The sequence below is a fragment of the Paralichthys olivaceus genome, chromosome 12 (assembly GCF_024713975.1).
Source record: "Paralichthys olivaceus isolate ysfri-2021 chromosome 12, ASM2471397v2, whole genome shotgun sequence".
In the NCBI taxonomy this organism is placed as follows: domain Eukaryota; kingdom Metazoa; phylum Chordata; class Actinopteri; order Pleuronectiformes; family Paralichthyidae; genus Paralichthys; species Paralichthys olivaceus.
Genome location: NC_091104.1, coordinates 14,007,862 through 14,026,435, shown reverse-complemented (window position 1 = coordinate 14,026,435; position 18,574 = coordinate 14,007,862). Strand labels below are relative to the sequence as shown.

Genomic DNA, 18,574 nt, shown 5'->3' with positions numbered 1-18,574 from the left:
GACTAACATCAGTCCAGAAGCATTATAGCACAGCACCCCCTCCCTCCTCACACCCGTTACTTACACCAACACAGTAGATTCTGCAACAACTACCCAGACTGTGACTGAATAGTGATAAGCTGATATGAGTCATGTTGGGTTAGAAACACAGACTGGTCAATAGCAGCGGATGAGAAGGTCCGCTGGAGGCATGACATCATGCCGGCGTCCACTCTGAAAGTCCGCTGTTAGCAGAACGTCCCGTGGACTCAGCACTTTCCATTTTCCACTGACTGCGAGTATGTGTGTGTGTGTGTTAATCTTCAGCAATAATACATCTGGGTCTTCCAGGGACCCCACCCCTGCCATGTTTTGTGTTTCCCCCTCAGAACTTCTACAGTAATTTCCCTAACACTTAACCTGCTTTTGTGTTCGCTTCACTTCATCAACACTGCACTAAGCATGAAAATTAAATGGCGTGAACTGATGACAACTTAAAAATTACCCCGCTACACACGAACTCCCAAATGGTGCTCTGTGGTAGGACGAGCGTGGAGGTAGATGAGGTGGAAAATGGTGGGTTTTTAAGCTGAGTAACAGCGGTGACAGGCTGCCGGGTAGAAGCCCTCTAATCACACAGCCATTAGCTACTCCTTCCCTCGGGGGTTACTTCAGCGCACTCATTGCCAACGACAAAGCAGACAGAATATTAACAAGTTTTGGGGGAACAACGGCCACTAGAAAGCCTTCAAGTCCTGAGGTAAATCCAATGAAAGGACTGGTGACTATTGTAGCTGCCACCCAGATGCAGTAATTGCTGAGCTTTTCTTAGATAGCAGACTGCCCCATTTACCATACTGATATTCCTGTTTACTGTCTTTTTTAATCACAATCCCAAAAGTATTTTCCAACCTCAGGGTCCCTGCTGCAGCCTTTAGCCTTCATTTTCCATTTGTTTTCAAAAAACTTCATGCATGTGCAAGAATCAATACGTGTACATGGATCTGACATGTAAACATTAGGTTATGTTTGAGTGAGGAATTTTACAGCCTCTGATCCACAAATGCATGTTCTCTTTAAGTATCTGGTTGTTCAACACGTTCATGTGGAATTTCAAACACATACAAAACCCACCTAGCTTTAATGAAACAATATTTAATTAAGTTTTTTTTTTCCATTTTCTTTAAAATCTAGTATTTCTTGACGTTTCAACAGATTTTCCAGATAATTCATGAATCTTGATGGAAAAAAGTCAGACCCCTTTAGACCTGACTTACAAATCATCATACACATTGAATTTACTTTCATTTGTAGATCATAAAACATTTATTTGACAACAGTACTGAGACTCATTTCTCTCCATAGGCTTCCCTGATCTTTTGAATGCGTCTCTCTCTTACGACAACTATACGATACTTCATCATAGTCTCGGTTCTTCTCTCCCTGCAGTCTAAACAGCCCTGTCATGCAGGTCTGGACTTCTTCCTGCTTCCCCATGTTTTACCAGGTACTTCCCCTGGGAGAAGACAGGAGTGAAGGAGCAGGATAATAATAGAGGAGGAGAAACATGATGAAAGGCAAGGGACGAGGGAAAGGCCTTGGGCTGCGGAGGTGAGCAACAGGTTGGGTAGCTGCTAACTAAGACATGAAATAATCTATGATGTCATTTCTCTACTTCCGTCTACGTTTCACTTCTCCTCACACTGACCGTCTGAGGTTGATGGACGTTGCATCAGTGGTGACATTTATAAGAGTGTGCAAATGTGTCTGTTAGTCCTGAGGTACAAAATAGCCAGCAGCTCATTAGCCCCATGTCAGTGGGGTAATGAGAATCATTCAAGGGCTAATGACCAATAAGTGGGTAAGTATTATAGATGTGACCGGCTGCAGAGTGAGGGGGTGGGCGATGGGCACAGGCTGAAGGATACTTGGGAAAGGGAAAGTGGAGTCAAGAGTCAAGAGAAAAGACAAGAGGACGAAGAAAGGAAATATCGTGGAGGAGAAAAAAGCCGAAAGAGTCCAAAAAGAAAACACTGCACTTGAGAGATGAACAAAAGAGCAACAGAAGAGAAAGGACAAAAGAGGACAAACAGTTCAGAGGTCGAGACACTGCCAAGTGGCCGAGGGTCATGGGGACAACTGACCCCTCTATGGCAACCAGCCTCATTAGAGCCCGCTTAATCGCATCATACCTCTGTGAGAGCCACAGCCAATCATGTGCCTCGAGAGTGAAAGGTCACAAAGCGCCACAGACAGTAATGAGTCCTGATTGTATTATACAGAGCTGCAGAGACTGTTGATGAGCGTCTGTCTGGGTTCAGTCCAGTTGGTCGACACACGTGATTGCCTGACTGACTAACCAGTGTGGTGCATTAGTATTAACTATGGGTTTGTGTCAGGGAACTACAGTGTCTGGTCTGATTTGTGATCATTTTTACTTATATAATATAGTTTACACCATTTATAGGCAAAGGTGAAATATTTATTTTGAATTATTGATTAAACTTAAACAATAAGCAGACCTAACAGAGAAAACATCTGATTTTGAGAATGTATCTGTCAGACTGTGGTAAAGTTAAAAATTAAAAAAGGATATGTGTTTCTATTTCGGGTGAAATTGTGGAACAACACCATAATAATTTTAAAATGTGTAATTGTGTTTGGTTTTTGAAAGAATGACTAACAGAGCTATTTTTGAGGGTTACAAACCGAAAAAGATGAGGAGCCATTATGGATACAAATTGCACTTATTCTTGTTGTTCAACCTGATGCTGCTTTCGTAAATAAGTTACGTTGAATGACACTTGACACATCCAATCCTTTGCTGGACACTGCTTCTGTGCTAACACTTTAAGTTAAAAGATTTTAAACATCACTTTAAAATGTAAACAGACAACATGTTGAGCTAACACAGCCTTAAGTCGAACACAACATCCACCATGTTGAGCATCATATAAACAATCAAACATCTTAGCTGACACTGGGATGAACAGAGGGGGATTCTGGCAACTGTTTCATCAGCTGTCGCTCTACTATCTCCTCTACTCAGCTCTCACTTTTAATGCAGCCTCAGGTTGATCAAAGCAGCTCAGTATTAACCTTGTTAATAAGATCAAAGTGAGTCAAGCATAGCTATGATTTTCAAGTAGTTGCATCAAAACCCCCTGAACAAGCAGAAAGACATTGCGGTACTGCTGGTCTCTGCTTTTTAACTTTTTCTTGGGTTCAAGGTTTAACTACTGCCAAAGAGCAGCCTTAATCAATATGCTGGTTTGTTCTATATTGTTTTTTTTACTTCCCTCACAAAGACATTATAGATGAATTATAAGAAAAAAAGGTGATATTACGTCAACAATTATTTCAAATTATTTCAAATTACAAGCCAATTACTTAAATGTAGTACTTATGAGACAGGTCTCACAACATTTAACATATAATGTGACATGTTTGTCGAAAACTGTAATGAATTATCACCTAATTAACATTTTAAGGTTAATGATGATTGAGCACTTGACCAGACAAATCTTAAAAGCACTTCCTGTTCAGTTGCAGAGTAAAACACGACCATGCTGTTTTGTTTTCTTACCCCTTTGACTCCCTTCAGATCTCCTTTCAGCAGGCTGTCCAGAGGAAAGGTGATGATGTTGTTCATGTTTTGGAACTGGAGGAGAGAGGAGACAGAGTTTAAAGGTTAAAATAGAGGATTAGTGTGTTGTTTGTTTGTGTGTGTGTTCGTCTTTGGTGCTCTTTTATTGTCAATAAATGTTGGTGATAAGAGGCTGAATAAAATAAATGAGCTACATATAATGAAATTACGTCAGGAAACCCCATTACCAAAGCAATGGGATAGAAAAGTTTATGATGCTTTGCTAAGTTTCTCTTACACCTTGGATGTTTGCAACAACAACATTTGCATCTTTTTAACAACTAAGAAATTGAATTTTCACACCATTAAGGACAAATAAATGAGAAGATCCATTATGAGACACTGTGAAGGTTACTGCTGAAGTCTGCCTCTGTGTGTAAGGCTGCTATTGTTAAAGCTTTAAAAGATTACATCCAGAGGTTTAGTGCTATTTGTTTAAGCGTTGCAGCACTTATGACAGACGTGCACATGAAGACTATATAATCACTATCCACAAGTATGTTTTAAATCTATTTAGAAAACTGCTATATGTATAAAATGTATTATTATTTTATTGTAGTTGTGTTGAACAAATGACGCCACATTTGAAAAATCCACTCTGGGGAAGAGTTGCAGTGCTGGCAGGAGTCCGTAGCTAAGCAAACCTTCATTTCCAGCAGGAATTGTAGATGCAGCACAAACTGTCCATGTTTAATAGGCTGGCTTTATAATGTGTCTTTGTATATGTGTTATAAATAAAGAAATGGCCAGAAGAGTGAATGACGAATGAATTTTGCTGACTTGTATATGAATTTTAATTGGATTATGCAAAATGCTTTCCTCAGTTGGAGAAATAAAAGAGGGGGCTCATTGTATTCTTATATCTTCACATCCAGGTCAGGCAGCAGCTCTTATTCCCTTAATATAAGGTGCTGAGATGGACTCAGTGTGAGCCCGGGGGCAACAACGGACCTCACATCATGGTGTCAAATATTTTTAATAAAGCTTTGGCCTCCATACAAAAACTGGCTTTAACAGAACAGGATCAGGGTGAATTAGATCCAACCGATATTTGGCTTCTCTGGCTGTGTCAATGGAAACCTAGAGCTACGTCTCGAAGGCTTTACTCAGTGTGTTTGTTAGAGAACACACACAGCGACTCGGGGGGGATTGAGACAAATTGGGAAAGGATGGAAATCTTCCTCCATCCCGGAGGATTTTATCCCTCCCTACTCTATTGACCATAACAACCTATACTTGCACACACTTACACACACAGACAAAGACACACAAAGTACACTCACCAGGTTTTTGAAAAGCGCAGTGAGCTCCTTGGTGAAGACGGAGAACTTGAGGAAGGCTGAACCGAGATCAGGATCATCTCTGTACACACAGTTTTCTCCAAACTTCTCCAGGGCCTGAGTGTACTGCTCCTCATTCTCCACATGGGCTGGAAAAACACACACACACAAACACACACACAATGGTAAGCTTTGACGGGTAGAACCAAGGTCTTTCACTCTCTGATCATTACAAGTCAAAAATCAATCGCTGTGTATTAATAATAAATGGAAACATTTCAAGCGAACAAATATCCACTTTTACGCTGATCCCTTCTTCAATCACCGTTCAGTGAAACTTGATCTTGATTCATACCTCTATGAAATTTCATTCCAAAACAAAAACATTTTTATGCAGTGCAGGAGAAACCGGCAGAAAGGAAAATAGACCTAATGGGTCAGTCAAAGATGTTAATGTAACTTCAAGTCACTAGCTTCACTCAGAGATGAGGAGCGAGCTACAGAGGTCTTCTCAAATCACTTATCTCTACACAAACAGTACTTTTTTTCACATTTTCTTCACACCAAATAGTTGCTGACTCAAGCTACATCACTCAATTTGTCAAACTCTTCAAAGGTCACTTCAGAGCAACAAAAGTCTGAATACAACTTTTCCCTCATGCAGGTGTACACCCTTACTCTTTAATAAACCTAATATTACATTTAATTACCTGTACAAACATTTTCTGACATTAACACTTTTTTATTTCAGGTAAGTTGGGAGTCTCGAGACAAGTCCAGGTGAGGTGAGTTTATTTATACGGCACCATTCAGACAAAGGTAGGTTTATAGTATATTTAAAACTGCTGAGAATCCTGCCTGTTTTCTCAATCATCACCCATAACCAAAGTCTCTGCAGCAGCTGGGAGTGAAACCCCAAAACTAACCGTGACCAAAGTCCCCCAGCGCATTTAAAGTCGGACTAATCTAGAACGAGGTTAGGCCGAGATGATTCCACTTAATACACTTCACGCCAGACTAGACAGCAGCTAATGCCATTGGGACGGTGGTGGAGCGAGGGCCGGAGCACAGGGGACTGTTGCTATGACGACACTCACTGAGAGACGTGACAGAAACGAAGGGGGGTTGTCGATAGGGGGGACGAGGGAGGGACGGAAAAAGGGAAGAGAGAGGTGGGTGGGTGGGGGGGGTGATGCACTTAAAGACTCATGCAGACATCATGAGTCAGGTGTTCTGAAATAAACGCACGCACACACACACACAGGTAAATTGAAGAGCAGCCAGACACAGGATCTCAGATGTGGCAGGTTTATAAATGAGGCCGGATCATGTCTCAGCAGCAGAGATATCCATCATGTTATTAAAAGGGGAAAGCTGAGGGCCTCTGAGTCACTACCTGCAGACCTCCTCACATCAGACAAATCTAATTTAAGCCTCCACACATCAACTGATGCAATAGGTGAGCTGGATGATAAGGCTCCAATGAAACTATGTGCACAAAAACCCTTTAGAATCAGATGCCTAAGATTGCGGATTTAATTTCCCCCTCATCACAACTAGAAATATGAGAAACCAAGTCATTTTATTCTATTAGGAATAAGGAAAACTCACAATTCGAGTTCCCAGAGCCAGCAAATTGCTTATTTTGTCTGAACAAATTCCCAAAATATGAAACTGTCCAAAAAACAAAGTCAAATCACCTTGTTATGATTACATATTACATTCAAAAAAGAGCTTAAACTAATAGTCAATTAATTCAAGCTTCTCAAATAAAAAAATCGAATCTCTTATGAGCTCTGGACAAATGTGATGAACATATTTCACTCATTTCTGACACGTTTCTGCCGTAGCTCTGGTAAACTGTGAGAAAACTGTAATACTCAAATCAGTGAGATGTGTCATATGAGAGATCGGCTTCAATCGTCAAGTGTCAGACACCGACCCTCACCACACCACACACCCATAGTCCACTGTTTACACATCAGCTCCCACTGTTTGGCTGTGGCTTTGCCCGGCTCGGAGCCAACAGGGCGACGGCCTGCTGTTGTTTTTGAAGTGGCACATAAGAGTCCTCAGCTCTGCTTTGCAAGACTGATAAACATCACAACCGCCACCCTGGGCTGATCGGTGGGTTCGTCAATTTGTTCTAACGTGAAACACAACCCACAAGCAGCTTTAAATCTTAAAGGGTTTATATGACATGCTGTGGTAGTTTGTGAGAAACATGGCAGGGAAAGGAAACAGGAACAGGTGATGTCCCATATCATATATTGCACCACAATATCACCACATTTTGAGATAATTCTATGCAAAACCAAACATCATTGCACAACCCTGCTCACTTTGTGTTCATATACAACCCCCGAACCCTTTGAACAGGTGCATATTGTAACCAAGATTATTTTACAAAGCTTAACCTTGTAACTGCTACACCAGCAGAGTCCGACCGGATTCTTAGCTACATTTTAAAAGTAAGATGATCATCTGAGGTAAACCTACATATGACTTATACCAACTTAAAAAGCAGAAAGTCCTGCTGGTTAATTGCTGTCACAGATTTTAAAAAACAATTTGTCTGTAGAGACATTTTGCCCAGATTTGTTTCCTTCAAGGAAATAAAAGTAGCAGAGAAAGAGAGAATGATTCTTGACCTCTGGAAACGATGACCTTGTGTTTACTGGAGGACAGAGACACAATGTTGTTGAACAACACAAATGACCTGCTAATACCCAGTTGTGCAAAACATTCTTGAACGTATCATCCACCCTCTATCTCTCTCACACACACACACTTGTAGAGGCGTCTGCTGGAGATTATCTAACATCCCAAAGGCCTGTTTTGCAACTTCTTCCATCTGACACACACAGTTTAATCACCAGGTAGCAGACTGGTCTCTGCTTCCTCTCTCCGTCTCTCCCACACTCATTCCCTCGCACATGGCTCCATCAGTCCTGGTCAGCCGACACTCCGACACTCACTAAAACAATGTGCAGCCGACCTCAGATCAATTTCATATCTCTCTGCACACTCTGTGAAAACAACTTTGGACTCCGTGTCCACTTAGTAACATGGCTATCGGCAAACAGAGAGAAGGGAGGGTTAGTTTGAGACTGATATCACGGTCATATCTGTTAATGTGAAACTCAGTTCTATAAGTTAAGTATAAAGACAGGAAACAGCAGGAAACTTTTAACCTGGCTCTGTGCAGAGCTTTAACAGCAGAACAACACCTTTGATCCAAATCAAAGAAACAAGAAAGTTATCATTAATTAGAGAGACTTAGTGCTGGTCAGATATTATACAATAATCGTTCATTAATCCTAATTGATGTAACAGTTTGAAATAATCGTGATATTGATTTTTAAGTCATATTGCCCAGCCCTAATGCTAAGCTTAGCTTACAGTCTCCAGGTAGCAGTGCATGGGTAGTGTCAAACTTTTTATTTAACCCTCTGATGGTAAGCAAATAAGCATATTCTCAAAATTGTAACTACTGCTACTTATAACTACTACTAGTTATTAAGAGAGACATTCTTGTGGTATGTGCAGCAGTGAAATGGAGGACATGGTCATTTTGTTTTTTCCTGAAGCAACAAGAGGTGAGTGCAGAATTATTCAGACACTCCATCCAGCTCTCCTGCCTACCAATAGGTGCGATAGCTGGAACACGGTGTTCGCTCGTCTGCCTTGGGTCATTATCTGTTCAGCAGCTTTGCCAGGTCTGTCCTGGCAGCTCTGCTTGATCAGCTCCAGCTTCTTCAGGGGTTTGAGATGCTGCTGCTGGTTTATTCATCAAAACCCTTCTCGCTGACAAACGTGACAGGTTCCTGCAGCAACTCAGGGCTCTCTCACCCTTCCTCACCCACTTCTCTCAACTCACCTGTTTTCCTTCTCTCTGGTATAAGCCATAGACTGTATGCAAAGCAGCAGGTTTTAATTGCTCAGCCTCTCAGTTTCAGACTAACGTGGCAATCTTGTTTAGTGTTCCCCACCATTATAACCAAACCTCCAGCTTCACTATCGCCCGTTCTATCCTCTCCTCCTCCTCCGCTTCCTCTTCATCATTTCCATGTTTCCAAAAATATCCCTGCAGGTTTTGGAGAATGACAGCCAGTGACACTAGAAGATTATTCTCTGTGTATTGATGCAGTCAGCGTCGAGGCTCCCTGTGTGTACCTCATTATTCTGGCTTTATCCCAGCATCCTCTCTGGAGAGCATTAAGACAACTCTGTGCATTCACTCTCTTTCTCAGATGGCAGACATTGTCTTTTAAATAATGCAGCATGAATGTTAACATCCATGTCGCCATACAGTTAATGCCTGTTGTCATTTAAATTTCGTAGTGCAACGTCACTGTATTTAGATTAGGATTTTGGTCGTCATTATGCTCCTTTTCCCTTATATTTGCTCTAAGAACCATAACAGTGTGTTTGCAAGATTCCGCTCTTAAACTACAATTGAACAGCATCTTTGTGCCAAAAATGCCATACATTTTAAACGGCCACATTATTTTATGTGTTGTGAAAATTGACCGTATAGTCTACGTTTTGTGTAGAGTTAACTAGTGCTGTATAGAGACCCCCTTGTTAGACCATATGACATTGGTTGTTGCATTGTATGGTTGTTTTTTTCTGTAAGAAACAAACAATATAATAAACTGTTATCTATTTCCACATTTGACAACCTTGTTTCAGGATACTTGATAAGTATAAGTCTAATATTGACCGTCTTTGTAGCCTTGTATTGGTTTCCACCAGCTCCCGTGGGGATTACCTGGCTCTTTAGCTGCTAAATACTCCGCTACAATTGCCAACTTTGTCTGTGTACTATTTGGTGCAGTGAGGTGCGATGCTGAAAACAACAACTGATGTGATCACAACACTATGAGAGCACTGAAAGTGAAAGAACAGTAGGTAAGAATTCTCTGCCAGTAAGATCAGCAACTATCACATTACACAATTATTTGATCCATTATTAACGGGAGAACATTGATTCATGCACCTTTCGATACACAATATATAAAGTAAATGGTGTAAAATAGCAGACTTCTCTATAGAGGACATATACCGTCATTATTTTAAAATTCATTTTTATGTTTGTATCTTGCTCTGGAGATGCAAGGTAAAACCCGAAGGCTTCGTGAAGTAATCTATGTTAAATACAAAACAGAAGAGACTGGCCAGCTTTGCCATAATAACAGTTGTTAACAAAAAGTGACCCAGGTTACAGTGAGTTTCTCTTGGTAGACCTGTAAATAACAGCTTTCCCTGTGGCTTTTCCACAGACTAAACACTGTTTGTACTGTAAACACTGACTGAAATCTGGACAAGTCTCAGGTTTCAAGGCAAAAAGGCTGTTTTTTCTTCCTCCTGGGTTTTCCTACAGCAGATTATCTTGTTCATAATGAAAACAAAACTCAACTAGCTTTTATTCCCAAACATGTGCATCCTGCTGCACTAAGCACACACATTCAAATGAAGGCTATCTATTGACAATGGTGGTATTCATTTTGGCAGCTGAACAGTGTGAGAAAACCAAACAGGTTAATCTTCTACATACACTATTGAGTCGATACACAAGCAATATCTCACTGAGAGTCTGGCCACTGAGAACTAAAGTGTATGGGACATATGTGTGTGTGTGTGTAAATGCATGTTCAGTAGTGAGGTGAAGTGAGAACACAAGTGTGTGTCCATGCCTCAGCACCCACACACAAACACAGTGGGTGCCCCTCCCCAGCTGTTCCTCTGGGGGTCTGGATCAGGCAGCTGTCCCTCTGGCCTGAACAGAGCCCACTCTGTTCTGAAAAAGACATGCTCAGCACATTGTTCAGAGGTCTCTCTCCCTCTCTCTCTCTCCCTCTCTCAGCGGGGTACTGTCAGGCAGGCCAAACAAAAGACACTGGAAACACCCAACACTGGCAGAGCCAGCCACAATGAGCATGGTAATAACACACAGTCAGACGGAAGCAAAAAAAAAAAAAACTACACTCCCTTCCCCTCTCTTAGAGACGGTAAAAGGCTCTGCAGATGCAATCAATAATTATTTTCATGTTCAATCTATTGTGGGTTAAACTAATAAGGCAGGACTAAATGAAAACACAAACGTTCAGAGACACCACGGATCAATGGGATTTCAGATTGCTTGCTATGTGTAAAAAAAAAAAATTACATATTCTTCATTGTTTTTTTAAAAGCGAAGTGAAAAATATAATATCAAAATAAATGATGTAAAATGTGTAAAATGTATGATTTAAATGGCTAATTTAAACATCAAATGGGCCAACAGCTGGATTGTCATGGGACTGAGCTTGAAGCTGAAGTTTTCTGGCTAAAGTGTGACTGTAAAGACAGGAGGACTCACCCAGACCAGACGTGTAGATGGCTTTCACAGACTTCTTCATCTTGTACAGAACACTGCGGTCCACATCCAGAGCCTGGCCAGACAAACAGAGGGAGACAGGGAGATAAGGTCGTGGATAAAATCATTCAAGCACCAGTTAATAAAATGACTATTGGCCCGATCTGAATATATTTTATTGGTGGTAATGAAGTTAGATGTGTAGGACTGCTGCCTGTACAACGTCAGTGGAGAAAAATAGATAGAAACTGCATCATAGTGTAAAATATTATCAATGAGCATACTCCTGAGTATTTGTGTTCACAGACAGCAACTGTCCACAATAAGAATATACAACCACAGCCAGTGTGTTCGTGTTAAGTACCTCAATGAAGCCAGAAGTTGTTACTTACATTGTCAGTTTGTTGTATCCAGGTTAAATTATTTTCTGTTAGGTTGGAGATTCTATTCTTAAAGTAAGTTGTTTCTAGTTTGTGTTAACAAAGTAATGCTAATTTATTTTTGTTTCTTGTTGTATTTGTCTAATATTCTTTCTGACTCAAGAAAGGCTCAAACCTCAATGCAGAGCTACTTATAAAAAACAGACACCAAAGTCTATTCTTATATGAAAGCAGTCACATCTCAGTGTATTTGTTAACAGTCCAGAAACTGTCAGCAAGAGATTAATTGAACTCTTTTGTAATGATTGAGGTTTAAGTTTGGGTTGTAGCTGAGATACATAATATTGTGTGTTGTTCCTGTTATTTTGTCCACACCCACTATAGGTGCCTGCATGTAGAGGATATAGTTTGTGTGTTTTCTCAATGCTATCTCTCCACTCTGGCTGCATCTAATGCATTATTCAAGGCAAAGCTAAGAATAGACCAGAGCTCCAATGTCATTGTGTTAGTGTGTATGTCTATACATGTGTGTGCTTGTGTGTGTGTTCATCAGTGTAATAGCTTGTAGGACAGGACCAGTGAAAATCTGAGGTCCCTTACATGACGGACAATGATTGTGAGTTGTATATCTGCACAAAAAATTCACACACACACCAACACACCTATGAATAGCCAGTCACACACACAGCCACACACACAGACATGTCTGCATTTATCTCAGACCCACAGAGGAACCAAGACAAACACCAGAAAGTCTAGCACAGACAATGCACCACTTTATCAGCATTGAGTGAGGGTGTCTCTTGAGATCAGGGGGATTTTGGCAAATTAGCTTTTAGGGACTTTATTACATACATCCACCCAACCGGGTCAAAGTCAGACGCCTCTTTCCTCAGCGCTGCTCCCCATCTGAGTGACACATATCAAATCTCCTAGACCCTCTGAAAACAAAAACACACAATGGCTCCCATTCAGCTGCTATATACACACACCAACACTGTACACTTGACCCAGCCTGATGGCAGATGCTGATATAAAGTTAAAAAAAAATACCAATACAGATATATCGGCAGAGAAAACAGCACTGCATCGTTTACTGTGTAAAATGAAATAAATAAATAAATAATTATACTGCATATCAGAACAAACACACACAATCTCTCTCTCCAGCAGAAGATATGATGATAAAACTTATTAAACACATAAATCTGTGCTTTTTTAATATCCAAGCTTTGAGCACACTGCTCAGCACTTATTTTCCCCAGCGTCATATTTCACGCGCCCACGTGACTCACACACACACACACACACACACACACACACACACACACACACACACAGACACACACAGACACACACAGACAGACAGACAGACAGACAGACAGACAGAGAGAGAGAGAGAGAGAGAGAGAAGTGACTTTGAAGGGAGAGTGACAGATAAATGAAGTGTCACAGGAAGCTTTAGAGACACAGTTCTCAGATAAATGACTAAACCTATCACAATGAGCTCCTCTACTATCAGCAGTGGCTCTCAGGGGCCACCTATGACTTGTAATAGGGACACCCAGTCAGCTTGCTGAGGCACAGTTACACGGACTGAACACTCAGTGAAGACAATAAGATTGTCTACATTATGAGGAACGTTCATCTAGATTTGTTTTAATGGATCATTCACGCATGTTCCTCCACCAGCCACTGTCTAATTTTTACTGGAACAGACCTGAAGTAAACAGTGAGTGTAACACAGAAACTACTTGTTCCTCTGTGTTAAAGTAAGACCGTCAGTGCTGTATTTCTAGTTCCTCAGCTTCTGTTACATGACTCATCTGCTGCTGTCCAATTGGTCGTGTCTGGCTCAGTCAGACTCATTGACTGTAGCACAGGCCCCACACAGCTATGTACATGTATACATAACAGGTATCTTAATCACATAGATAAAGAGTGAAAGCAGTAGTTGCTTTACAAAGCCACACTGACATCTCTTGAGGTCTTCACCACTAAACCAATCGACCCACACAGACGTTTAAAAAGGAAACTGGAGATGACAGCCATTTTCTTAGAAAAAAAACCTTCTTTGGTTTGTACATTAAATCTAATTGTTAGTTGTAGTACTGCGAGCAAAAGCAATAAAGGCATTTCTGCTGGTGAGCTCGACAGGAGAGGTGCATTAATTTCCTGTTCATCAGTTTCTCTGCAGAAGCCTATGATTGTAGTGTAGCTGGGCCAAGGCGAGTAAAGATGAATGTAATAAGGCATAAATGTGCCAGTAATTTTCTCAATCCCTTAATTAATCATTTCTGTTTTTCAGAAACAATGTCAGGAAACAGTGAAGCCAGTCTTAATTTCCACAGCTCAAGGTAGTACTGGCTCAACTGGAGTTTTTATTTAAATTATTAGTCGATTATCAAAAAAGTTGCAGATTATAGTTTTGTCGATCAACAAAAGAATAATTTCAACTTCAGCAATCACCCAAACATAAAAATGGAAAATACAGTCAAAACAATGAATAAGTTAAGACACGTTGTGAAATTTTAAAGTTTGATCATATATAAATATTTATAAAAAAATCACTTGCATGCTAATCTCTCTCTAAACTACACCATACGTCAGTGTGTTCGTATTTCAAAACAAGCCTATAAAAGCAGTTGAAACAGCTGCCATTTATTTATTGATGATCTGATGGTGTGTGAACACGTTCGGGCAGAGATGATGCGAGGTCAAAGACGGGTGAGCTACTGAAGTTAAATGAGCAAAGAATCGATTAGACACCAGACACACTAAATCAGCTATAACGTGATGAGCCTTCCTGTTTGTTGTTGTCTGAGCTTTATCATATTCTTGTAGTTAAAGGAAGTATTAGCGCTGAGTTGAATACCTTCATCACTATGTGCCCACAGTGACAACAAAAGACGGCAAATAAAGAAGCAGCACACTGAACAACATGGCTCTCTGGCAGTAGCATGAATGTTTCTATGATGGACAACAAGCCTAACAGATAAAGAGATTTATAGCAATCTGTTCACATTTTTGTAGCATATGTTGCATCATCACAGTCAGATGGCAGCTACTGCCAGTGTTCTCCTAAACAGCTTTACTTTATTAAAGCTTTGAGTACTTAAATTAGAGCTAATTATAATTAAATATGCTTGGTTTAAACCTCATAATATCATGATCAAAAGCAGCTTTGACAACCAAAATGACACACGTCAATGTTCAGAAAATTGTATTGAATACATTTTCATAAAAGACCTGTGTATAGAAGCATTTTTATCATTTTCATTATTTCTTTATATTAATGATATGATTCTAACATACTTCTCTTTGTATTGTCTGTTACTGTTTGTTTTATTCACATTTTAAAATATGTTTCTCCATTATAGATGCAGTTACAATCTCTATTTCTTCTGGGTATGTATGGATGTTTAATTCATTAATTTTATCTAATTACTATTAATCTTAAATTATGTTTCGGTTGTTAAAATTACACCACCCAACAAGTAACAAAAAGTAGCCTGTCACACATTTTACTTTATGTTCTTTTATAGCCCAATCAATGCTGGATTGTTGAGGCTGCTATGATACAAGTACTATATCATTATACTTCAGCTAATATATAATTTTGAAAATTGAACTTGTCAGTCCATATCGTTGGCTCTGTATTTCAGTTTGTTACACCTACACAAATACAGACATATCTCTACAACCAGCTAATGTGGCTGCAAGCATCCAATGCACATTGACTTGGACATAACAGCTCCGACCAGCCCAAAGTCCCTCTCTCTCTCACACACACACACACACAATCACGCTCCAGCAGACACTTTCAATCTACAGAGAGTGGTCTGTCCGGGAACGGGGGAAGACAAGAGAGGGGGACAGCCAGGCGGGGTAATAAACCAGCTGAACACAACAAATGCAAAGCCCTAAATCACTCACACACTCACACACAGGACTCTTAAATCACTTTCACACATTTCCACTGCTCTCCAGGGTTGAGCAGAGTGACTCTACACCAAGCACCAGGCCACCTTTTGTGCGAGCCCTCTTGTTTGCAGCACAGGCCGCTCTAAAATTAGACACTTTTAACCCAAAAAGAAGTATTCACAGCGAGAGGGGAATTCCACTGCTGTGTAGCGCAGGATCAGAGCTAAATCCCCTCACAATAGGCCTGGCCTCTGAGCCTGGAGCTGCTTCACAAGCACACTTCATAAGACATTATTGCGATGTCAGCACTTTTCTTCTCCTAATAGCTGCTCACAGTACAGTGGCTCTTTTCTCCCTCTCTTGCTGGCCCCAGTGGACTGAGCAAGAGGAAGAGCAAAAACACAATTTGAATTGAATTAGTCCTCTTAATGTATGACATCATCATCATCACCATCATCATCATGATTACAATCAGGCACCATCTGCTGCAGCCCCTCTACAGAGGCTATCACAACGCTACTGGGATAGGGAGGTCGTTGCCACGGCGATCTGTTCATTTGTGTTACTGAATTGTAGAGTAACGTGTGTCAGGTTACTGATCTGAAAGTGCAGTGCAGATATCTAATGTGTGTTCAGACGGACAGAGAGGGAAAGAAGATACTGTGATCTTAACTAATGTTGAGGATGTTCAGATGGATTACAGGATGAATTAAAGTTCAGAGACAAGCAAGCGACCATGTCATCAAATTGTTTGGTGTTTCTGAATGAAATGGAACTAATTTAATAGGATGAATAAAATGTGAACCAATAAAAGGAATAAAGAAAAGTAAAGGAGAGTTGATCCTGCAGATTTCCCTCCCTTAGTGTTCACAACCACTTCCTGTTGGCACTTACCACAACTAACTTTGGGAAGGAAAACACAATGTAAAACAGGAAACCAACTCCTGAATGAGTATTTTTGACTGCTGTCATGGCGAAAAAAGCTAAGCTGAGTGAGCACAACGTTCAAATAAAAACACTCAAACCAGATCTAATACGTCCAGTGTGCTTGGCTCAGTATTTGCCAGATTCTTCAAAACCAAAACAAAGAGGGGAAATTTGCAAAGGAGGTTCACACAGTGGTTTCTTTAAAAACAGCAACTGTCCCCAGTCAAACACTGAAGTCCCTTCATACGGCCACAACCGAAGAAGAATGCGAAGCCAATCCTTAATACCAAACAAGGTAAACAACCTTTCAGAGAAAAACAAACAGAGACTATTTTTGGATAATCATACATTGGCATAACAATCCATTCACTGACCATGTAGTAGCACCTCTCCTGTTAAAATGCAGGTGGGATGGATTAGATAACCATGTGACTTTAGGTTACCACTAAGAATATTTCAGTCAATGTTGGAAAAGAGACAAGCTTTATTCGCAAAGCGCCTTCAAAATGCCTGAAATGCGACAAATCCATGATCATGATTCTCCAAACTCGAAACAGTCGTTTTGCAGATTCATGTTTTTAAAATGGTAACGGTGGTAATGGTTCCCTGACCAGGGTGTTTTTGGGGGTAAAAGATTTACCTGGCTCTTTATTAGACCCTGGTCCCTCCAGTGAAAATGCAAAGAGTTCCTACAAAGGATATAGGGTAAAGTTTCTACAGTTAAAACCCACTATAATAAACTTTAATTGAAAAGCAATTTACAAATTGTAGCGATCGACAAACAGACAGAAAAAGGATAGAAACAACAAAACCATAAGAACATATAAAATACATTTAAATTCAAGGTTAAAGATATTCAGTTTACTTTAAAAGGAAAGGAGAGCAGAAAGAAGCGAGGACCACCAGTCTTTTGTTCTTTGTCCTTCACAAATGACAAAATGTCTAAACCATAATCACAAACTTAAATCTCTTTCATTTCTAATTGACAATGGGTCGTTTTAAGTAACTCGTGATTCTTGTATCTAAGCTAGTGTTAAGACAAAAAGAGCTCACTCCTCTCAGTGGGACAGCGAGGGGAGCCAGACGCCACGGGCTACAACAGAAGTGAGTTCAGCTAACAAGCCTGTTTAATCTCAGCGCTCTCTCACATCGTCCTCCGCTGTCTGAAGAAGAAAGACATTCCTGGATGATTGCATGCTGCACTGACTGACAGACAAGGCAGAGACCCAGCCCCATTGTTTCTGCTGACCAGCTATCTGCTGATGACAGCATGTCTGCTTAGCAAGATGCTTTCCCGCTTTTCACAGAGGCCCCTTCACTATGACACACACACACACACATGCACGCACGCACACACACGCGTTCGATTTTAACAATCCAAGAAATCCTCCATGTCTGCAGCATTACTGTTGTCATCACCACACACACAAACACACTTCGGTATTATTTGTTAATCCTCTGAGACCCTTTAAGCCATCCCTCTGCGACAGTCATGTGAGGAAACAATCTGCCACATACGATGAAAAGCAGACAGTAAGAAGGCGGCCGTCTTGGATTTAATCACCCAATTTATTTGGTGCATGTGTGGGTACAGTATCTGTGCAGCTGGCAGCGTGGTGTAATCCATGTTTCATTGAGTTAACAGATGTTACACGATGAAAAACCAACTTTACTCCTCAGAGAGAACTTCTAAGCTCTCGTATAACTTCCACACACTCATAAAAAGCCCTGGTTTTGAAGTGAAAATCGAGGGGAAGATTTGACATCTTGTTATTTCACCACTGTGCCATGGTAAGCCCACAGTGTTTGGAGAAGCAGTACAATGTGAAACCAGATCTCTCACTGAGACAGATGTCATTCGTTTTCCTCTTTTTCGGAAAATGGCAGTGGCATGTTCACAATCAGAGTCCCTCACCATCATCAACATGTGAAAAACTGCTCTGACCACTGGCAGTAAATCAGTACATGATGATGAGGGGTATTTTTCAGTAATGGTTTGGCTGTAGAGGAGTCAGCGTGCTTCAAACATGTTTGTGGAATTGTCCACCAGCAACTAAAACCCATCCTCAGGTTCATC

The 18,574-nt window shown here is 40.6% G+C and overlaps 1 protein-coding gene across 2 annotated transcripts in view; it reads right to left on the bottom strand.

The window, feature by feature from the left end:
• The window catches only part of asap2a (ArfGAP with SH3 domain, ankyrin repeat and PH domain 2a), a 50,711-nt gene that overhangs the window by 21,170 nt on the left and 10,967 nt on the right, over positions 1–18,574 (bottom strand). For both annotated transcript variants that reach the window (XM_020085102.2, XM_020085103.2), the window contains exons 2-4: positions 11,270–11,342; positions 4,909–5,054; positions 3,566–3,640 (exon numbers count right to left, since the gene is read on the bottom strand). In XM_020085102.2, coding sequence (XP_019940661.2) covers positions 3,566–3,640; positions 4,909–5,054; positions 11,270–11,342 — 294 coding nt within the window. The remainder of the gene's footprint in view (positions 1–3,565; positions 3,641–4,908; positions 5,055–11,269; positions 11,343–18,574) is intronic.